The 23119-nt window shown below is 47.7% G+C and overlaps 4 protein-coding genes across 7 annotated transcripts; 1 reads left to right on the top strand and 3 right to left on the bottom strand.

The window, feature by feature from the left end:
* Positions 1–208: 208 nt before the first annotated feature.
* On the bottom strand, positions 209–5598 carry LOC114449323 (protein disulfide-isomerase TMX3-like). The gene is made up of 16 exons (XM_028426881.1): positions 5565–5598; positions 5147–5204; positions 5004–5046; positions 4375–4498; positions 4245–4290; positions 4061–4141; positions 3881–3980; positions 3724–3801; positions 2121–2187; positions 1335–1433; positions 1138–1195; positions 1002–1055; positions 841–897; positions 619–748; positions 475–543; positions 209–397 (listed from the first exon to the last, which is right to left on the bottom strand). Exons 1-16 carry the CDS (start codon positions 5596–5598, stop codon positions 209–211), a joined length of 1287 nt encoding a protein of 428 aa, XP_028282682.1.
* Positions 5599–6245: 647 nt separating this feature from the next.
* On the bottom strand, positions 6246–7643 carry opn4.1 (opsin 4.1). Its single transcript, XM_028427625.1, has one exon. The coding sequence runs from the start codon at positions 7641–7643 to the stop codon at positions 6246–6248; it is 1398 nt and encodes a 465-aa protein (XP_028283426.1).
* Positions 7644–11757: 4114 nt separating this feature from the next.
* On the bottom strand, positions 11758–15684 carry LOC114450408 (telomere zinc finger-associated protein). 4 transcript variants are annotated; one of them, XM_028428465.1, is made up of 8 exons: positions 15385–15684; positions 14562–15024; positions 13692–14268; positions 13559–13619; positions 13330–13452; positions 13089–13222; positions 12140–12263; positions 11758–12019 (listed from the first exon to the last, which is right to left on the bottom strand). In XM_028428465.1, the coding sequence occupies exons 2-8, from the start codon at positions 15006–15008 to the stop codon at positions 11848–11850; spliced, it is 1638 nt and encodes a 545-aa protein (XP_028284266.1). In that variant the 5' UTR covers positions 15009–15024; positions 15385–15684; the 3' UTR covers positions 11758–11847. The 4 variants fall into 4 exon arrangements, with proteins under 4 accessions (XP_028284266.1, XP_028284265.1, XP_028284267.1 ...); XM_028428464.1 differs by lacking the exon at positions 15385–15684 and adding an exon at positions 15285–15380; XM_028428466.1 differs by lacking the exon at positions 15385–15684 and adding an exon at positions 15238–15374.
* Positions 15685–20369: 4685 nt separating this feature from the next.
* Positions 20370–23099, top strand: ccr9a (chemokine (C-C motif) receptor 9a). The gene is made up of 3 exons (XM_028427034.1): positions 20370–20482; positions 21468–21534; positions 21617–23099. Exons 2-3 carry the CDS (start codon positions 21484–21486, stop codon positions 22694–22696), a joined length of 1131 nt encoding a protein of 376 aa, XP_028282835.1. The 5' UTR covers positions 20370–20482; positions 21468–21483; the 3' UTR covers positions 22697–23099.
* Positions 23100–23119: the final 20 nt, after the last annotated feature.

Below are 23119 nucleotides of genomic sequence, written 5' to 3'. Positions count from 1 at the left end.
AACTATGATTCCTAACACAGACATCAAACAAATGTTGCAGAAATATAACTCAAAATCCTGTTCTAAATATAGATACAATGTTAAACCCAAATACAAATATGCATTTTAAACATAAAAAATGGCTCTAACAACAAACATTTACTCTGAAGTCACGTGACAAACGAATTTTTGGTCTTTTTGGTTTTAGAGTTTAGCATGGCCGTCAGCCTCAGTCTGACTTCTTGTTGGTAGGTTTCTTGCGGTGCTGCAGTGACGGCGCTAACAGCGCAACCCCATCATCGTCGTCATCGATCAGGGTGGGTCGGGCCTTACAGCAGAGGTAACAGAAGACAGCGGCAAGAGCAACAGGGAAGCCAACCAGGAAGCAGCCCAGCAGTGGAGCCTGGCTGAACACCGGCTGGATGGAAATGAGAGGTCAGACAGTCAGCAGGGCAAAGACAGAACACAGATAGCAGGGCAGATGATGTCACCTACTGTCAGGGTCACTTTGGCATCATAAATCAGGCGTCTGGTCCGCTGAGTGATACTGTTTCCTCCCTGGCTCTGAGACACAGATCAGGCAGATATTCAGAAACCAGAAACTAATTCTTGTCTCCAGGTGTTCCTGTCCTGACTCACCTTGATGGTGCCATTCATCACGCCATCTAGGAAGTCCAGTAGGTGGTGCTTTGTGTCCACAGTACCCAATGGTAGGAAGTAGCCATCACTGGACAAATTCACCACGATGTACGAGGGCACGATGACCTCACTGAAACCAACAGGAACATTGATATTTTGCAGAGGTCCACTCAGAAATGCTAAAAAGAATGTCACAGTTGATAACATGCACGGCAAGCTCACCTCATCATGAGCCCACTAATGTAATTAGTGTCTACCATGAAGCCAAAGTAGAAGTTCCTAAGGACAGGCAGACAGGCACAGACACACACAGACAGGTAAATGGAGACAGACAGACAGGAGATGGTTTATTGTTGCTGCTCGTGGTTCTTTCAAAGCCTGACCTTCTGTATGTCTCTCTGTGCTCTGCAGCCACAGCCTCCACCAGACTCTTAGACCTGAACAGGAGACATACCACAACGCTCATTGGAGGAATGAATGAATGAAGAGGTGATAGGATAAGTAAGAGGTAAGGTTAACCTTTGGCTCTCATCACACAGGAGATTCTCCTCCACCAAAGCCAACAGCACCAGTTTTCCTGCAGGACAGACGCAGTCATTTCACCTCAACCAATCAACAGTCTCAGAGATACAGAACCTCTTTTGTCCAATGGATGCTGCTGTGATGGAGCAGTCTGGGTGAGGACATCACTGTATACCCAGGTATGCTGCTGTTACCTGACTCTCCCATACTGTACAGTGTGTAGCTGTCAATCTGAGAGAAGTTTGGGAATCGTTCTTTGTTGATCCACAGCTTCAGGTCACCGTCACGTTCCTCTGAAACACAAACAAACTCAGGCTGAACTGGGGGTTTGTCCTGCCACTGTTTACTGATTGCTTGCTTGGGGTCAGGCTCTGGATTTTTGTAAAGCCGTCTTTGTCATGAAAACAACAAAGCTGAAATCATTTGAATCAGTTGACTGAGTTAAGCTGGGGACACACTACACAATTATTTGGTCGATTTTACACATGATTCCCTGTCGGGCAAAGTCTGCAGCAGTCTGCGCTGGTTGTTGACAGTCGTCATGTTAGTGTGTGTGTGAGCAGATGGCTGCACAGACAGCAGCGAGCCGACTGTCCTCAATGTTTGTTTACTTCCTCTTCTTTCTCTTCCTTCTTCTTCTTCGACTTTTTTGGCGGTTAGCAAACAACAACTTGACGCACATCAGCTGATCTTTTTGTTCACTGCATTCAGTTTAGTTGGTCTGATAAATCCTGCAGTCTGTGATCCCTCATCAGGACCACTAGTTAAGTGTGTGACCTTCATCATCATACAAAAACCTGCTGGAGACAGGCTGTTAGTGTGTCCTCCTAGTCTTTAAAACCTGCTAAGACTGGAAAGGTCATGTAGTGTGTCCCCAGCCTAAACCTGAAGTCAGGCTGAACAGAGTTTTTACTAAACCTGCTTCATGAAACGGATGCCTGATCTTCAGCTTCACTACTTTTAGCTGCAGAATTTCTCACCACTGTAGGTGAAGTAGGTCCCGTCTTTAAAAACCACCACAGCCGGCAGAGAGGGCAGAGACACAGCCTGAAACAAAGACCAAGATTAACTGCAGACGCTGAAGCACAGACTGAGATTAACTACAGAGGCTAAAGCACAGACTCAGATTAATTACAGAGGCTAAAGCACAGACTCAGATTAACTACAGAGGCTAAAGCACAGACTCAGATTAACTACAGAGGCTAAAGCACAGACTGAGACTAACTACAGAGGCTAAAGCACAGACTGAGACTAACTACAGAGGCTAAAGCACAGACTGAGACTAACTACAGAGGCTAAAGCACAGACTGAGATTAACTACAGACGCTGAAGCACAGACAGATTACAGAGGCTAAAGCACAGACTCAGATTAACTACAGAGGCTAAAGCACAGACTCAGATTAACTGCAGACACTGAAGCACAAACTGAGATTAACTACAGACGCTGAAGCAAAGACTGAGATTAACTACAAAGGCTAAAGCACAGACTGAGATTAACTACAGATGCTGAAGCACAGACTGAGATTAACTACAGACGCTGAAGCACAGACTGAGATTAACTACAGAGGCTAAAGCACAGACTGAGACTAACTACAGAGGCTAAAGCACAGACTGAGATTAACTACAGAGGCTAAAGCACAGACTGAGATTAACTACAGAGGCTAAAGCAGAGACTGCGATTAACTACAGAGGCTGAAACAAAGACTGAGATTAACTACAGAGGCTAAAGCACAGACTAAGATTAACTACAGAGGCTAAAGCACGGACTGAGACTAACTACAGAGGCTAAAGCACAGACTGAGATTAACTACAGAGGCTAAAGCACAGACTGAGACTAACTACAGAGGCTAAAGCACAGACTGAGACTAACTACAGAGGCTAAAGCACAGACTCAGATTAACTAAAGAGGCTAAAGCACAGACTCAGATTAACTACAGAGGCTAAAGCACAGACTCAGATTAACTACAGAGGCTGAAGCACAGACTGAGATTAACTACAGAGGCTAAAGCACAGACTAAGATTAACTACAGAGGCTAAAGCACAGACTGAGATTAACTACAGAGGCTGAAGCAAAGACTGAGATTAACTACAGAGGCTAAAGCACAGACCAAGATTAACTACAGACACTGAAGCACAGACCAAGATTATTTACATACGCTGAAGCGCAGACTGATGTTAAACTACAGACACTGAAGCACAGACTGAGATTAATTACAGACGCCGAAGCACAGACTGAGATTAACTACAGAGGCTAAAGCACAGACTGAGATTAACTACAGACGCTGAAGCACAGACAGATTAACTACAGAGGCTAAAGCACAGACTGAGATTAACTACAGAGGCTAAAGCAAAGACTGAGATTAACTACAGACGCTGAAGCATAGACCAAGGTTAACTACAGACAATGAAGCACAGACCAAGATTAACTACAGACACTGAAGCATAGACCAAGATTATTTACATACGCTGAAGCAAAGACTGATGTTAAACTACAGACTGAAGCACAGACTGAGATTAACTACAGACACTGAAGCACAGACTGAGATTAACTACAGACAGAATTGCAGGGATAAATTGTCTAACCTTTGGCAGCACATCTCTGGTAGCAGAGAAGAAGTAGGTGTGGATAATCAGCTCCTCTGCTGCTAACGTGTAGTTTCCCTGAAAAACACCACAGGTCAGGTGTGCGTATCAGATGTTTGTGTGGAGCATTTATGTGTGTGTGTGTGTGTGTGCGTACTTTAAGCTCTGATGTGGCTCCAACATAAACAATCATTACATCGTGGCGACTCATGGCATGTTGGAAGAGCTGCTGACTGCTCAGAGGTCGAATCAGAGGCCTGAATGAAACACAAACTGCTGACATCACTGTCACTTTCCTGCAGTGTCACTATAGGACTTTCATGCTGTCTAAACTCACCCTCCAACTCGGTGTGCAAAGTCTGTGATTCCATCTTTGGTTCTCGCTCCAGGATAATTATATTTCACATTTTTCTTCAGCCTGGAAACCAGAAGCAGCTGATACAACATCTCTGTGACATTAAAGGAGCTTGGTGTGTGTTTAGGTGGCTTTGACATATGGCGATGTCACAGCGAGGACTCACATGAGGATGGCTGGATAATTTATGACCTTGAACTCTTTGGCTAAACCTACAGAAAGATGAACACTGACTTTAGTACTTTCATTTGACCGTCCCTGACAGTTCTGGATGTTTTATTTTGACAGTCACTGACCAGTGGCGGTGGTGGCGTCTGATTTTCCAACTTGGACTGGAGAACCAAGACTTCTGAGTTCCGATCCAATCTGATGCCAAATAGGATCAAGCTTCTTACAGAAGGTACACCAGGGGGCATAAAACTGCACCGAGACACAGCATGGTCAGTTTGTACACACAGGAATGTGCTCTGATTACACACACAGAGACACACACAATGATACACTCAGATCGTACACACAGCACACACACAGTACATGCAGCGCACACACACAGTACCACAGCACATACACAGTACCACAGCACACACAGCACACACAGACACACACACAGCACACACACACAGTACACACACACAGTACACACACACACAGACACACACACACAGCACACACACAGACACACACACAGCACACACACAGACACACACACACACACAGCACACACAGACACACACAGCACACACAGACACACACACACACACAGACACACACACACACACACACACAGCACACACACAGCACACACAGACACACACAGCACACACACACACACACACAGACACACACAGCACACACAGCACACACAGACACACATACACACACATACACACAGACACACACACAGCACTCAGTGGATGACGTGTACTTTGATGAGCCAGATGTCGTCAGCTTCTTTTCTCTTCAAGAAGCTGTGAAGAACATCGATTGAACGATCAGGTAGATGACTGATTATGGATCTGCTAACATGACGATGGCATGTTACATGGTCTGAATGTGTCTTTTACTTACGAATCATCAAGCTCTTCCACAAAGGCTGACACTGACACCACTGACACAAACAGCAGCACTAAGAACACACAAACACAAGCTGAGGAAAAGCTCCAGCAGTCGGCCTCATTTCGGTTGTTTGTCTGCTCCTCTCATGGAGGAGGAGGAAATGAGAAGTAAATGTATGCTTTGAAGCAAACAAATGTCTCCCTGTCATCGTTGTCTTAGAGACAATGAACTGATCCAGAAAGGAGAATCAGAACTGCGACTGATGACTTAAAGCTCAAATGGATTATTAAGATAAATCCATTTATTAAGACAAACATCAAACACCAGTTCCAAACAACCTGCTGTCAACATGTGATCCCCTCTGAACGGCTGATGCAGTGTTTCCCTCCTCAACAGCTCCAGAAAACCAACCAGAAAAATTAGGACATACCTGTGAGCAGAACCATGTGCCTCCTGTCCGACATGTTGGCTGAATCTGGATTAACAGCGTGGAGCTAATCTGCTAGTTGCTAATACAGTGAACACACAGCTAATCTAATGGATTAGCTGGCGCCACTCAAACTACAGAAACTTTATTCACAACCACTTTGCCTGCATGACAACACAGAGCAGGCAGAGATTAAAGCTGCAGGGAGAGGACAATGACCAGCAGGGGGAGTGAAGAGACAGACAACACGTTTCATATCTTTAATTGTGCATCGATCAGTTTCAGGACTCACATGTGATTTCATGAACTTAGCACCAAGCATAATTACAGACGTTCATCGAAGAATATATCCATGAAGATTCATCATTGTCGTTGGAGTGCTTGAAGCGAGGACTTGTAGAGTTTTCTTCTCTTGTAAACTGCAGCTGCCCTGCTTCAAGCTCTTGAATCCATCCAAGATATATTTAATTTTAACTAATTGAAAAATAATACATCAGTCAATTCAGCTTCTGTCTAAGTTGAATGGTGCTAATAATAAATATATCACAAATACAGGACCACCAGCGTAACCACAAGAGCAGTGATGTCATCACGTTGACGGACAGCGCCGCTCTCATGATCTTTACTTTCTCCTCAAAGTAGGCGGAGCCATGTGAGCAGCAGGTGTCACAGCACGTGTTTCCATCACAGCATTGCTGCTGGCTGAACTGGCGGTGCTCGGTCCGGTCTTTCCGATCTGCTGGCTCGTAGGGTGGAGCCTGGGGGCTCAGCGGAGACCTCTGAGGGCACCTGCCGGTTGAAGGCGGCTGATCCAGCACTAGATCCATCAGCTTCACTCTCTGTCCAGCACGATTCACTATCAGATGCCGACGACAGACGGCAGTTTCCCCAGCGGCCACCGCTGCGGACAGCAGCGCTGGGCTGGGCGGGTGAGCTGTTGAGCATTGTGCGATGAGATGAAGCAGCACTGGAGCTGAAGGAGGACCGTAGATCCTTCTCCTGCAGCCGCAGCACGTTGCGCAGCAGTGGGATGTAGCGCCCGATGGCGACACGGTACTTTGGGTGCGTGATGGCGTAGATGATGGGGTTGTGTATGGCGGAGGCCTTGGCAATGACGGCAGGAACTGAGTTCATATATGGAGTCAGCAGGTGGGAATAGCCAGCGGTGGCAGTGAGAGCTACGACGGAGTACGGTGACCAGGACACGATGAACAGGAGGATCACTCCCAGAGCTACTTTGGCCATCCGCCACTCACTGCGCAGACGCTCATACGCTTTAGTGGTCTCTCCACAGCTCAGCTGCTCCACCTCCCGCCCTGCCCGCCGCACTGCCCGGAAGATGGCGAGATAGCAGCCAGCAATGAGGGCCAGTGGGATGAAGAAGACAAAGACGAACAACAGGATGGTGTAGGTGCGCACAGCTGCTGTGAAGCTCATATAGTCCCAGCTACAAGATGTCTGCAGGCCTTCAGGGACGTAGGCGCTCCACCCAAAGAAAGGTGGCAGGCTCCAGCCCAGGGAGTACAGCCACACTCCTGTCATTATTGCCAACACCCGCCGGTGACTCACACCTCCCAGCATCGTCAGAGGCCGTGTGATCACCAGACAGCGGTCCGCTGCGATGGCCGTCAGGGTCATCATGGAGGTGATGCCAAACAGAGCACCACAGAAGGCATACAACTCACAGGCCACCTCCCCAAAAATCCAGCGGCGGTGCAGGCTAGCCACAAAGAAGACCGGAGACTGAGTCAGAGACATCAGGAGGTCAGCCGCCGCTAGGTTAACAACCAGCAGGTTGCTGGGTGACCGCAGAGTCTGACTGCGACAGAACACGTAGATGACCAGAGCGTTTCCCAGCATGCCCGTCACCCCCACCAACAGGATGACAGAGCCGATGATGTAGTGGGCATGATCAGGGACGTCCACGGTGGGGAAAGAGTCAGGCTGGAGGAAGGCACGGCGTGTGGGGGTGTGTTCAGGCACGCGGAGCAGCTTCGATGCTCTGAGGCTGCGATAAGGCTCGGTGCAGTTTTCCCCCAAAGAGCAGAGGGGTGATGTCCCGCTCGGGTGGAGGTGACTCATATCTGTCAGTGGGAGGAAGGGTAGATGCTGGCTGGATGTCAGATGGATCTTGGGTGAGCGTTGCCTGGTGGTCGAGTAGATGTCTGCTGGGTGTTGGCTGGATCGTGGCTGTGGCTTAGCTTCAGCTGGCTGTGGTCTGGGGCAGTTCTGTCCTGCTGAGCCTCTTTATGTTGGTCTGATCGACGGAAAGGGAGAATTATTGAGTCTCTCTCAGACAGATCCATTCATTCAGAGAACAGATCAACATCTGGGCCAGATGTGGCCTAATTGCTGCAGATTAAAGTGGGTCATCTCAGAGGTCAATGAGCTTTTAACAGCTTTAGTAAAACAGGGCCAGGCTTCTTTCCTGTTATATAAGTCCAGATGATGGAACCAGTTATCAGACTGAACACGTTCTGTTTATCTGCTCATTGGAAGCAAAATAATCCATATTCACTTTGATCCAGAATTGATAACATCAGCAAGGCTGAAGAGGTGGAAAACATTACTTTTGCTATAGAAGCTGCTCTGTGCTAGCAGCTAGAGAGCTGCCATGTGTCTGTTCTGCATAGACTGCTCGGAACATGTGGAGCAGCATGGACCGGGCCTCCCAGAAGCTGCTTTTTCCCACCATCAGAATCAGAAATACTTTATTGATCCCAGGGGGAAAGTGCTTTCATTCCAGGTGCTCCATGTATACTCAAAGAAACAGGTTAGAAATATAAAATACGGTAAAGTAGTAAAATAAAATAAAACCTAATACATTCTAAACATTAATAAACATTCAAGTTAAATCCAGGAAGTGAAGAAGTCATGTATAATACAACTAATACTGTGTGCAGTAAATCCAACATGGATATGATTACAAGACAGTGTGTCAGACCTGATCTCAGAGGGAGGAGTTGTTCAGTTTCATGGTCACAGGGAGGAAGGACCTCCTGTGGCTCAGTGCTGCATTTAGGAGGATCAGTCTGCTGAAAGTCCTCCTGCTCTTCAGCAGCTCGTGGTGCAGGAGGACTCTCAGTGCCAGAAGGTCCATCAACCCAAAGAGCTTTACATCCGTCATCAATCGATGGTTGTGGCATCACAGTGACGTTAGCCCAAGTAAGAGCCAGTTAATAACTCTGGGTTTGAGTGTAGGAGTTTTGTTGACCTCATGTTCGAGTTTGTGGCTTCTGGGCTTATTTCACCTGTGTGGGTACTTTATTCACCTTACACTGCTGTGACAGAGGGCATTGATGTGACGTGTTCCAGTGAGAGCGCTGTGAAGTGTGACTGCCATTCAGAACGTGTGGTGTGGAAGCCGATATGAGCAATATGTTTCTGAACACTGAGATGGATAGGCTGTTGCTCGTGGTGGATCGAGTTCATGCTCTGGATTGTTGGGTCAAAAAATAAAACATTGTTCTCGGACCTGCAGGGCTTTGTTGTCACTTCAGTAGGACACACGTCAGAAGATTCCCACCTGCACTAAGAAGATAGAACTTGAATCATCGCGGAGGAAAGTCTGTAAGTAGCTAAGTGGCCGGGTGTGGGAAAACGGCCACTACAGTCAAGTTTCAGAATATATACGGTTTTTACAGGTCAGCAGGAGGTGATACGCCACAGGAGTGCAGCCACTCTGCATCTGAAGCTCCGCCTCCTGACCAGTCTGCCATTTGTTCCAGAGAAGCCATTCAGACGATGCAGAGAGATGGATGGACAGCAGCGGCGATGCTCTGAGACACAAAACAACCACATTTAACCCTCTGGGCATCCTAGGGCCCAAACGTGTACATTTTGCTTTTTTTTGTATTTTGGTTCTCAATATCTCTGTCAGTTTAAAGACTAAATGTACAAAACTTGGCCAGGGATATTTTTTATGATTATTTACAAAAATCAATTGTCCCCACTTTCACAAGTTGTACACAATGGGAGAAAAACAGTTTTGTTATGTTCAGCACCCTTAGATACATTTTTGGCCAATTGACTCCCATTATATCAGCAAATCTTTGATATACTCTAATCCTGACATATGTGAGTGTGTGTGTTAAATCAAAGTCTAAAAAATCAAGCTCTGTTGATAAACAAGTGGTGTTAGTGTTGCTGAGAATATATTGTGTGTATGTGCGTGTGTGCACATGTGTGTGCATGCACATGTGTGTGTGCACGCGTGTGCATGTGTGCACGTAAATTCAAATGATGAAAAGATAGATCATACAGAGGGTCCATTCTCCTATTGGATGTGTGCACCATGTTTATGTAGGTGCATCTTTGAAGTCTAGAACATTGTACAGGTTTATCTGGCCGGTCATGCCACCACGAGCAACCATGAAGAGGAGATTACATTTTGAAGAGGCACTTGCTGCCATTTTGAGGTTCCCCAAGGCCACTGATGAAAACACATCCTCCTCTGACAGCCAGGAAGTATCCGCATAGGAATTTTGTCCAGAGGAGGACCTTGGCAGCACCACTGGGGAGGAAGAGGGAGAAGAGGAAGAGGAAGAGGAAGAGGAACAAGCAGAGGAAATTGATGACAGCAACTGGAGATTTCACTGGAGTTCCAAAAATGGTAAAGTGACAAGGGTGTAGATTTGCGTTTGACATTGGTGGGGGCCTAAGATTCCAATGAAATTTAACCCCTCCTGCACCCAATGAGAATCTGTTATTGTTTAGGAGGTGATCAAATTATTGGTGGGGACATGCCCCCTCCGTCCATGCTACTACACCCTTGCAAAGTGATGCTCCCACTAATGAACAAAGGTGTCTATTAGTCACATTTTGCTCTGAGGTCAGGATGATCAGCAGCCTCTAGAGCACCTTTAACCTTTTGTTTTCCTGAGGACATGCATTCCAGTGAGGAGCTACTGTGCCAAATGCGGGGCCCATGTCTGCAAAATGCATCATGATGCACCACCGTGCTGCCGCAGAGGACTGCAAGAGGACAGCAAGAAGGTTCCTGGTTCCATTCTGACTGGGGTGGTGATTCTGTGTGGAATGTGCATGTTCTCCTGTGCCTGCGTGGGTTCTCTCCGGGTACTCAGGCTTCCTCCACATTCTAAAGACAAGTTAGGTTAATTGGTCAATGTAAGCTGCCTGTAGGTGTGAGTGTGAGTGGTTGTTTGTCTGTGTTGCCCTGCGATGGACTGGTGACCTGTGCAGGGTGTACCCCGCCTCTCACCCGAAGTTAGCTGGGATGGGCTCCAGAACAAGTCTGTTACGGCGACGATCTGGAGTCAGGTTAAGACCCCGATGAGGACGACGAGCATGCAGTTGAGCTTCCCTGAGACGGTTTCTGACAGTTTGTGCAGAAATTGTTTGGTTATGCAAACCAATTGTTTCAGCAGCTGTCTGAGTGGCTGGTCTCAGACGATCTCGGAGGTGAACCTGCTGGATGTGGAGGTCCTGGGCTGGTGTGGTTACTCGTGGTCTGCGGTTGTGAGGCCGGTTGGATGTACTGCCATATTCTCTGAAACGCCTTTGGAGACGGCTTATGGTGGAGAAATGAACATTCAATGCACGAGCAACAGATCTGGTTGACATTCCTGCTGTCAGCATGCCAATTGCACGCTCCCTCAATGCTTGTGGCATCTGTGGCATTTTGCTGTGAGACAAAACTGCACATTTCAGGGTGGCCTTTTATTGTGGGCAGTTTGAGGTACACCTGTGCACTAATCATGATGTCAGATCAGCATCTTGATGTGGCACACCTGTGAGGTGGGATGGATTATCTCAGCAAAGCAGAAGTGCTCACTATCACACATTTAGACAGATTTGTGAACAATGTTTGAGAGGAATGGTAATATTGTGTATCTGGAATGAAGTTTAGATCTTCAAGTCCATCTCATGAAACATGGGAGCAAAAACAAAAGTGTTGCGTTTATATTTTTGTTGAGTGTAGTTTAGTCATTGGATGGTCCCATAATGGCTGGTGTCTGTGTGCCGCCACATGGTGTAAGCTGCTCTCCCACAACCACCACCCCCTCTCACCCATCTGACGGTGTAGCAGCTGATTACCCATTGTGCTGACCTACAACAGGTGGGGGTCTGTGGGTGAGAAGCTTACCCCATCTGACAGCTCATCCTTCGTCTGGGGCTGCCACGTCATCCTGTTTTCATGAGCCTTCAGCTAATTCCTTCAAAGTAAAGCACTCAGATCTGTTTACATTTTAATGATTTAAAAAACAATTACACACATGGAACCAGCAGCAGCCTGACGACGTCATCTCTTAAGCTCACAGTTCACTCAGAGCCTCTGGTCTGAGGCCAGTGCAGCCTGCTGGGAGGCAGCATGGTTTCTGTGGACATGTCTCCGCAGTAGCTGGTGGTCCGGACTCGAGTACTCGCAGTGTTGGCATGGAAACACCTCCCCGGTGTGGTGGCGGCGAGCGTGGAGGTCCAAACTCTTCTTCTGGATACTGGAAAACAGTTTATATATACGTATATAGTTTTGATGAGGTAACACCGTGTTGACCCTGTGATGCAGCTCTGCACAGCAGCCATCACTGTCATCATGGCTCTGATCATCTGTGTGTTACCTGCTGTAGTCACAGTGCTGACACCTGTATGGTTTCTCCTGACTGTGAGTTCTGCAGTGTCGGAGCAAAGAGCTGCGATCTATAGAAGCATACGGACACTCGGCACACCTGTACGGCTTCTGACCTGACACACACACAGTCGCTGTTACTTAAGGTTGTTCCATACTCCACGAGAACAGAGAACAGAGAACTCGCTCCACGGGTGGTAAGAGATAAAAAAAAGTTCTTTTCGGCACGGATTCAGCACCATACTCCACGAGACGTGTGTGTGCAGAACTCCTCATACGGCCTCCTACACAGCGCACGTCACACTAGGGTGACAATGCAGTTGTGTTGTAAACTGTGAGCACAGTCGTGGTGACCTGGACTAACAAGCTGATCATGTTCAGGGCAGAGGACGCACAGCTGACAACAGATAGAAGATCAGTGCAGCAGACCTCTGTCTGTGAGTTTAACTCTGTGAATGGATGACTGTCTGCAATAACACATCCCGTCTCCAGGGGTTTAAGGTGCGTCGAGCCGCTGTAACATGATCAATACTGGGATTAGTTTTTATTTAGTTTCTCCTTCCAGGAGCTGTTTGCAGCTGCTCATCTAAACTGTCCATGGTCGCTGTGCTTCCTCCTTCTGTCTGTGTGTTCTCACCTGAAGAAGCTCTTGGCTTCAACACATTCATCACGCCCACAATAAATTCCGACCAATCACAGCACGGTTGACGCACAGCACTGAGAGAAAAAGTTCTGCCCGGGCCATGTGTACGAGATCGCTGCACAACGGGCGGTCCGAGAGGAAATGACGTCATTTGTGGGCGTAATGTCTGCAGGGGGGGGTTCTCTGTTCTCTGGAGTATGGATCCAGCTTTACAGTCACCTGACTGACAGGTTTCAGCTTGTGAGTCCTCAGATGAGTGTGTGTTACCTGTGCAAGTCCACAGGTGTGTGTGTGTTACCTGTGTGCGTCCTCAAGTGTTGCAGCAACGAGGCCTTCAGTCGGCTGCTGTAGGAGCAGTGAGGGCAGGAGAAGGGTTTCTCTCCTCCATGGACACCCAGGTGACGCCTCAGAGTCAGCTTAGAGGAGAACAGCCTGCAGAGAAAAGACCGGAACGATCCACCCACAGCTCTGTCGCAGGTAACACGCCGCTGCAGGTCTGTGTGCAGCGGCATCTGAGGAATTGTGGGAAATGTGATTACCTGTGACACAGTGAGCAGCACAGGTCTGTCTGGCTTGTGCTTGGTTTGTGTTTCTGTAATCTGGTTTTCAGGCCGGTCTCCATGACGCCCTGCAGTGAACCAGCCTGGGACCTGCTGCTCTGACTGGAAATAAACATGTGTATTTAGGGAGCACTCAGTTATTTGGACACTTATTGAATCTTTACACAATAAAATCTGGCTGAGCTTCCTTCAGATGTCATCGGTATACCTGTCCGGATGCTTCAGCGCCTTCCCCTCTGCTCGTCCACTCAGTCGGCCACGCTGCTCATCTAAAGGCAACCAATCATCTTTGCTCTTAGTGTGAGTGGGATTTTAAGTATTATCATACAACTGAAACTGACCTGAGTGTAGATTGTACGATTGTAAGGCTTTTTGTGATGTGTTCTTCATCACTGTCTTCATCTTTTTCCTCTCCTCCAGCCTGCGTCCCTTCCTCCTCTTCCTCCTGCAGTGACTTCTCCAGTGCAGCTCCAGCTCCTCCCAGCTTTCAGACATCCAGCTGCAGCAGACGCACCTGAAGCCACTGGGCGCCTGGTGAGAGCTGATGTGGATGTCCAGCAGGTGTCTTGTTGGCAGCATCAGAGGGCACAAGAGACAAGGCAGCCTCTGCCGCCTGGAGGATGGACTCCTCGCCTGCTGGCCATCTGCCCCGCCCTCCCTCTGGATGTCTGACTGTGGCAGGTTGGAGGGGTCATCGCCATCAGGTGGAGGGGGCTGCTGGATGAGTGGGGACAGGCTGGGAGGAGCAGGAGGAGGAGGTTTGGGGGTGGATATACGACACAGTCCCAGAGTCTTGAGGTGAGCAGACTGAGCCATCTCCTCCTGAGTGGTGGGGGGGTCGATGGGACAGGACAGATCCACAGAGGCCCTCTTCAGAGGGAAGATGGAGGACTCCTCCTCCTCAAACAGAGTACTGACCTGCAGACACATGTTTACATCAGTCAAACCAATATTCGGATCACAGTGAGCTGCTGCTCCCCTTGTGTTGACTGCCACACTGTCTCCAAACACTACAATACCCATGAGCCTCTACTGCATTTTCAAACCCAAAACATGCATCAAAATGCTTTTCGGTGTCACCAGCAGGCTGAGCCTCGTCTGGCTGCTTTCATTTGATTTTTAGAAGCATCTGGCAAGTCAGCCCTGCACAGTGTTAATGTGGAGCCTGTGTGTGTGTCAGGTGCGGGTCAGGTGCGGGTCAGGTGCGTCACCTCACAGGTGTGTGCGACCTGCAGCCCTCCCTCTGTGATGTCACAGGTAGCCGGGCTCATGTTGTCCAGCATGTTGTAGAGCAGGAACTCCTCATCCTCGTCGCTCTGCTTCGACTCGCTGTTCAGATCCATTTGATATGGCGACGCCCCCTGCTGGAGCCCTGCTTCCTCCCCACCTTCCTCTCTGTCCTCCGACCCCCGCACGTCATTGACAGTAGGAGTGCGGTGCCGGACGAGCAGGTGGCTGCTAATGTGTGCCTTCAGGCCACAGGTGTACTGACAGAGTTTGCAGCGATAAAGCTCCACCAGGAAGGACTCCACCAGCCCCCCTGCAACCCCCAACAGACCCTCCACCTCCCCACAGTACAGGGTGGAGCTCACAGCCCCGCCCGCCACCTGCAGAGTCACAGGGGTGATGTCACAGAACCGCTGATCCACCCAGGACATCCCGGCTGATTGTTTCCTGGAGGACAGAAGGTGCACAGTTAAATCTGTTCCTTCAAACTGAACCTCAACACAAATGAACTGTGACTGTTTTTCAGACCCTGTTTAAACATTTGAATGGGTTTTTAAACAACGACGAGAATTGTGTATGTTCCTCCTTTATGACATGAACACAGAAAGTTCATGTTAAACAACAGGTCCTCCAATAACGTTTAATAAACAACAGTTTCACCACAAAATGACGCGGCTAACTGCGGGCTAACAAAGCCAGCTGCTAACATGTTAGCACACGCAGAGACTGCTTGTTCTGATGGAGCGGGCGGTCCGGCCGGGTCCACTGTGTGCGTCCATACGTGTCCTTAGAAGCGTCTCAACTCACCTGCTGTGTGTTTACAGCGGCCGCTGGGTGCTTCCGGCTTCCGGCTTCTCTTCTTCTTCGCTCCGACGGTCCCTTTGTCGCCCCCCTCAGTTTGTCTGTGGGAACAGGCGGAAGTGAAGTCTGTGGTTTGCCGTTTGACCATAAATCAATAACTATTTCCGAGACGGATTCATCAGTAACTGCTCGTGTCAAGATGGCGTCCTCAGCAGTCACGTCCCTCCGAGTGAAAAACACCTCGGGCCCTGGAACAAAGGAATAATGTCTGCGGTCCATGGTTTTACCCGGAGTGGTCTGAGCGTGTGCGCAGGCGTGCAGCGTGTCGCCATAGTAACAAGCATCTAACCACAGGGTCAGGAAATGTGTTTGTCCTCCTCTGGCAGGAAGTGTGTGAGACGTCACCGAAACAGGAACAGCCACATTGCGTGACAGCCCGTTCACACACACGTTCTCACCGCGCCGCTGTGCGTGACCAGTGTTACCACACACACGGACTTGTGTTTGTGTCTTACTGGGGACCTCAGTTCAGCTATCAAATATTCAGGTTGAGTTCAGTCAGATTCTTTCAAGATAGATAGATTCATCCTCTCTGTCCCTTCTCCTCTCTGTCCTGTCTCCCTCTTCTTCTCCTCTCTGTCCTTCATCCTCTCTGTCCTGTCTCCCTCTTCTTCTCCTCTCTGTCCTTCATCCTCTCTGTCCTGTCTCCCTCTTCTCTCTCTCTCTCTCTCCTTCATCCTCTCTGTCCTGTCTCCCTCTTCTTCTCCTCTCTGTCCTTCATCCTCTCTGTCCTGTCTCCCTCTCTTCTCCTCTCTCTCTCCTTCCTCTCGTCCTGTCTCCCTCTTCTTCTCCTCTCTCTCCTTCATCTCTGTCCTGTCTCCCTCTTCTCCTCTCTCTCCTTCGTCTCTCTGTCCTGTCTCCCTCTTCTTCTCTCTCTCTCTCCTTCATCCTCTCTGTCCTGTCTCCTTTCTCTCTCTCTCTCTCTTCATCCTCTCTGTCCTGTCTCCCTCTTCTTCTCCTCTCTCTCTCCTTCATCCTCTCTGTCCTGTCTCCCTCTCTTCTCCTCTCTCTCCTTCTCATCTCTGTCCTGTCTCCCTCTTCTTCTCTCTCTCTCTCTGTCCTTCATCCTCTCTGTCCTGTCTCCCTCTCTTCTCCTCTCTCTCTCCTTCATCCTCTCTGTCCTGTCTCCCTCTTCTCTTCTCTCTCTCTCTCTCCTTCATCCTCTCTGTCCTGTCTCACTCTTCTTCTCCTCTCTCCTTCATCCTCTCTGTCCTGTCTCCCTCTTCTTCTCTCTCTCTCTCTCTGTCCTTCATCCTCTCTGTCCTGTCTCCCTCTTCTTCTCCTCTCTCTCTCCTTCATCCTCTCTGTCCTGTCTCTCTTCTCCTCCTCTCTCTCCTTCATCCTCTCTGTCCTGTCTCCCTCTTCTTTCTCCTCTCCTTCATCCTCTCTGTCCTGTCTCCCTCTTCTTCTCCTCTCTGTCCTTCATCCTCTCTGTCCCTCTTTCTCTCTCTCTCTCTCCTTCATCCTCTCTGTCCTCTCTCTCCTTCATCCTCTCTGTCCTGTCCCCTCTTCTTCTCCTCTCTCTCCTTCATCCTCCTGTCCTGTCTCCCTCTTCTTCTCCTCTCTCTCTCCTTCATCCTCTCTGTCCTGTCTCCCTCTTCTTCTCTTCTCTCTCTCTCCTTCATCCTCTCTGTCCTGTCTCCCTCTTCTTCTCCTTCTCTCTCCTTCATCCTCTCTGTCCTGTCTCCCTCTTTTCTCTCTCTCTCTCTCTCCTTCTTCCTCTCTGTCCTGTTCACTCTTCTTCTCCTCTCTCCTTCATCCTCTCTGTCCTGATCCTCTTTCTCCTCTCGTCCTTTCCTCTCTGTCCCTGTCTCCCTCTTCTTCTCCTCTCTCTCTCCTTCATCTCTCTTCTGTCTCTCTTTTCCTATCTCTCTCATCCTCTCTGTCCTGTCTCCCTCTTCTCCTCTCTCTCTTCATCCCTCTGTCCTGTCTCCCTCTTCTTCTCCTCTCTGTCCTTCATCCTCTCTGTCCTGTCTCCCTCTTCTTCTTCTCTCTCTCCTTCATCCTCTCTGTCCTGTCTCCCTCTTCTTCTCTCTCTCTCTCTCTCTCCCTCTCTGTCCTGTCTCCTCTTCCTCTCCTCTCTCTCCTTCATCCTCTGTCCTGTCTCACTCTTCTTCTCCTCTCTCCTTCATCCTCTCTGTCCTGTCTCCCTCTTCTTCTCCTCTCTCTCCTTCATCCTCTGTCCTGTCTCCCTCTCTTCTTCCTCTCTCTCCCTTTTCATCCTCTCTGTCCTGTCTCCTCTTTTCTCTCTCTCTCTCTCTCCTTCATCCTCTGTGTCCTGTCTCCCTCTTCCTCTCCTCTCTCTTCCTTCATCCTCTCTGTCCTGTCTCCCTCTTCTTCTCCTCTCTCTCCTTCATCCTCTCTGTCCTGTCTCCCTCTTCTTCTCCTCTCTGTCCTTCATCCTCTCTGTCCTGTCTCCCTCTTCTTTCCTCTCTCTCTCCTTCTCCTCTCTGTCCTGTCTCCCTCTTCTTCTCTCTCTCTCTCTCTCCTCATCCTCTCTGTCCTGTCTCCCTCTTCTTCTCCTCTCTCTCCTTCATCCTCTCTGTCCTGTCTCCCCTCTCCTTCATCCTCTCTGTCCTCATCCTCTCTGTCCTGTCTCCCTCTTCTTCTCCTCTCTCTCCTTCATCCTCTCTGTCCTGTCTCCCTCTTCTTCTCCTCTCTCTCCTTCATCCTCTCTGTCCTGTCTCCCTCTTCTTCTCCTCTCTCTCCTCATCCTCTCTGTCCTGCTCTCCCTCTCTTCTCCTCTCTCTCTCTCCTTCATCCTCTCTGTCCTGTCTCCCTCTTCTTCTCTTCCTCTACCCGGCGACTGTCAGCAGGAAGGTTCTCCTCATGAGTCGGGTCCTGTTCAATGTTCTCTTCCTGTTACAGTTTTTTCTGATTGCTTAGCCATTTCTGTAACTATTGGCTATTTGTGCAAAACTCTACACACAAATAAAAAAACCTTACACCAAATAAGCAAAACATTGTAGATCTCTTGCAAAAGCTAATACATGTTGCTTAACTCTTCAAACCTTTGTAAAAGTGGTATTTTTGTACCACACAGTTAACACAAACCATCATATTACTAAGCACACAATGTGCCAACTACACACTGATGGTATTAACTGAAAACACATCTGGCTTTTGCTTTCTCTGTGCACAAGGTCTGTCCATGTGAGGTCAAACTTTTGTCATAAATAGTTCTAGAAACACAGGGATTCAAATTTCAAGTATGAATGTTTATTCACACACATCAAAACAAACACAAGAAAACATACAATTTCACTGAAAGAGAGAGAAAATCAGTCTCATTGTCTCTCTGGGTCCGGACACAGAATTTCATCAATGTCGCATGCAATGTCTTCTAGTCCAAGTCACCGGGGAACATGTTTCCTGGAGTGCCGTATCCAGGCCTGACATGATGCCTGGTCCATATCCACGCATGGATCCTTCCAGATGCTGGATGTCTAGCAATTCTGTGGAGTAGCAGTTTCAGTTTTACATGTACAGTATTGTTGTTTTTCTCATTAGAGTATGGTACACCTACAAAACTTAGAGTGAGGGAACTGTACTAACCCATTCTCATCAATATGTCCTTATGATGCTTGCTACAGTGTAGCGGCTCAGGCTGAACCCGTTGTCCAGCTTCCCTCAGGGTCATTCCATGGTTGATCACATGATCCACTATTGTAGCTCTGATGACATCAGTAATTCTATTTCTTCGTCCTCCTCCTCTTCCTCCTGCTTCCTCATGTCCTCATCCTCCTCTAATTCTCACTCTTCTCAGTCTTCTTCTCCCTCCATTGTTCTCCACACTGAAGCTTACCTGTGGCTTATTCACAGTGCTCATGCTGATTGCAAAGTGAACTAATGATGTAAAACAGTTCTCACATGTGACAGTGTAGCCAGACAGTTGGCAAAATAGTGTAAATACTAGCCATAAATGTGTGTAGTTTTACTAGGAGTGTGTTGATCATTTGGAAGTTGTGTGTAAAGCAGTGAGTTGTGTTTACAGTTCAGCAAAAAGAGTGCTGTGAAGTGGATTATATTTATACAATTGCAAATTGTTTGTTACAAAAGTGCAAATTGAGTGTAAAGCAGTTTTTTTGCTTTTAGTTTTGCAAACTCAGTGAGTGATTTTGCTAAAACTATTAATAGTTTTAGAAATTGTGCTATAAGAATCATTGTTAGTGTTTAAGCAATCAGAAAAAACTGTAAAGGGGGTCTTTCTGACACTGTTGATCTTAGGGTTCAGGCTCCGGGTCTCTGTGAAGAGCTTTGAATAATGCTGACTGTAAAATGAGTATGAATAACATTAAATTGGGAAAAATGTAATTCTTCAGCAGCTCAGCTCAGCTCATTCAGCTGCAGCATCAAACTGGTATTTTCTTCAGAAAGTGCTGTTGCGGCTGTGACTGTGTGTGTGTGTTACCTTTTCTGGGAAGTGCACATAAGAACAACATGTTCAGTGTTTCTGACCGCAGACACCTCAGCACAACTAACACCACCACAGACAGTACTGCAGCTCCTCCACACACTGATCAGTAACACTCACTAGTCAGATCGATTGGTTCTGTTAAGGAATACTGAGGTGAAAGGTCAAGGGTTACAATATGTGTGTCTGTGTCTGTATGTGTGTGTATATATATTTACGTATGTGTGTCTGTATGTGTGTGTGTTTATGTGTATCTGTGTGTGTGTTCTGTGTGTGTGTATCTGTGTGTGTGTTCTGTGTGTGTGTTCTGTGTGTGTGTTCTGTGTGTGTGTATCTGTGTGTGTTCTGTGTGTGTGTATCTGTGTGTGTGTTCTGTGTTTGTGTATCTGTGTGTGTTCTGTGTGTGTGTATCTGTGTGTGTGTTCTGTGTGTGTGTATCTGTGTGTGTGTTCTGTGTGTGTGTATCTGTGTGTGTGTTCTGTGTGTGTGTATCTGTGTGTGTGTTCTGTGTTTGTGTATCTGTGTGTGTTCTCTGTGTGTAGCTCCTCCTCCTCTGTAACTTCTGCTTTGACTTGTCAGTCTGCGGTTTAACGACTTTAAACTGTGAGGCGCTGCACAGACGGACAGCTGGTGAGTCCACACTTTATTCTCATTCAGACAAACTGTTTTATTCTGCTGTCATCATCAGTTATTGATCGTTGATCAGTATGTGCAGCTGCTCCAATGACTGTTAGATATCCATTTAGTCCAGTGACTCTCGCTCAGACTCAGATGAGAGCATCTGGGTCACGGTGACAGTAAAATGACTGACATGTGTACGGACGGTGCAACATCAAGAATGTTCCAAGTTTCAAGTGGACAAGATGAGAATCAGTCCAACAGTTTACTGAACTGGGTCGGACCTTTCTGAACTGGGTCTGGTAACACTGAGTGTAGCTTCACTTCAGTGTGTGATCATAGAACCTTTGTTAAAAACAGCTACTTATCACACTCATCAGTGACCTAATCAATAATCCATAATAGTATATATACCCACATAATTCTGTGGTTCTACTGTGACAAAAACAAACTAAAGGGAAGTAACACACACAGGCATGAGTCAGAGCAGCAGGGAGGAGACGCAGCTACATTAAACATGTTTTTACATTAAACAGGTTTTTACATTAAACATGTTTTTACATTACACCTGTTTTTACATTAAACCTGTTTGTTTTACATTAAACATGTTTTTACATTAAACATGTGTTTACATTAAACATGTGTTTACATTAAACATGTTTTTACATTAAACATGTTTTTACATTAAACATGTTTGTTTTACATTAAACATGTTTGTTTTACATTAAACATATTTTTACATTAAACATGTTTTTACATTGAACATGTTTTTACATTGAACATGTTTGTTTTACATTGAACATGTTTGTTTTACATTAAACCTGTTTTTACATTAAACATGTTTTTACATTAAACATGGTTTTACATTAAACATGTTTTACATTAAACATGTTTTTACATTAAACATGTTTGTTTTACATTAAACATGTTTGTTTTACATTGAACATATTTTTACATTAAACATGTTTGTTTTACATTAAACATGTTTGTTTTACAGGTTGTTGACTGACCACATGAACATAAACATGACCTCCATGGAAAACATGGCGGCGATGACCACAGAGGTAACACACACACACATACACAGTACTGGCGATCAGTTCAGTGTGATCAGGTGTGATCAGGTGTGTTTTCTCTTCCTGTTAGGATCCATCCTCCTTCATCTCCTCTTTCACCGATGATGACCTTGACTATGAAGACCTGATGTGTGACCGTGCATCTGTGCGAGTGTTTAGGAGTCACTATGAGCCACCGCTCTTCTGGTTGATTGCTGTGGTGGGCGGAGCCGGTAACCTGGCTGTCGTATGGATCTACCTGAACTTCCGGCGGCGGCTGAAGACAATGACAGACATGTACCTGCTGAACCTGGCAGTGGCTGACCTGCTGTTCCTGGTCACGCTGCCGCTGTGGGCAACCGAGGCGTCACACGGCTGGATCTTTGGCCCCACCCTCTGCAAACTAAACTCCGCCCTCTACAAGGTGAACCTGTTCAGCAGCATGCTGTTGCTTACCTGCATCAGCGTCGACCGCTACATCGTCATCGTACAGACCACTAAGGCTCAAAACTCAAAGCTGGAGCGCCGCCGCTTCAGCCGACTGGTGTGTGCGGGGGTGTGGCTGCTGGCGCTGCTGCTTGCCATGCCAGAGTTCCTGTTTGCTACTCCCGCCCAAGTAGAGTCGCAGGAGTACTGCCGGATGGTGTTCCCACCTGACCTTGGGAACCACACCAAGATCCTTGTGCTGTCGCTGCAGGTGAGCATGGGCTTCTGCCTGCCCTTCGTTGTCATGGCATTCTGCTACAGCGTCATCGTTGCCACACTGCTTAAGACCCGGAACTTCCAGAAGCACAAGGCCATGCGCGTCATCCTGGCAGTGGTGGCGGCATTCGTGGTGTCACAGCTGCCCTACAATGGCATGTTGGTGATGGAAGCGGTGCAGGCCTCCGGCATGACCATCACAGACTGCGATGAGAGGATGGCTTTCGACAAGGCTGAGGAGGTGCTGAAGAGTCTGGCCTACATGCACGCCTGCCTGAACCCCTTCCTCTACGTCTTTGTTGGTGTCCGTTTTCGCCGTGACGTGATACACCTTCTGCGCTGCTGCAACTGCTGCCAGCTGGCTGTCAGTAAGAGTCAGTCAGTATGTAAGTCCAGTAGGAGTCCCCTGAGCTCCACCCGGGCCTCTGTGATGTCAGACAGTGAAACCTCACAGGCACTGTCACTGTAGTGTCCGGCACCACTTCCTGTTAGAGCTTGTGATGTCATCAGAAATGAGCAGAAAAGGCTGGCTTTTTGTTCCACGAGTGTGCTGCTTCATTTGAACTTTGTTACAGTGTCCGATGATCTCTGCCTGTCAGTGCTCGGCCTCACTCAGGTCTTCTCAAAGTAAACGTGTCATTTCAGGTTTCTTTCTCAGGACGGTGAATGCAAAGATGTTTTAGCTGCTCTAACTGGTCATGTGACCTCTTTTTTTATTCAGTTTGAACTGAGCCAGAAGTAAATGTGATAAATGACTGCTACTATACCTGCTACCAGAGGCTGAGGCCTGTTTCCTGCTGCTGTATATACTAATCTGTGTGTCCCAGGTGGATGTCTCTGTGTCATCAGAATAAAGTGTGCGTGAAAAACAGGAGGAAGTTGATCATGCTGC

This window comes from Parambassis ranga, chromosome 17, assembly GCF_900634625.1.
Source record: "Parambassis ranga chromosome 17, fParRan2.1, whole genome shotgun sequence".
Classification (NCBI taxonomy): Eukaryota; Metazoa; Chordata; class Actinopteri; family Ambassidae; genus Parambassis; species Parambassis ranga.
This window is presented reverse-complemented; position numbering and strand designations above follow the sequence as displayed.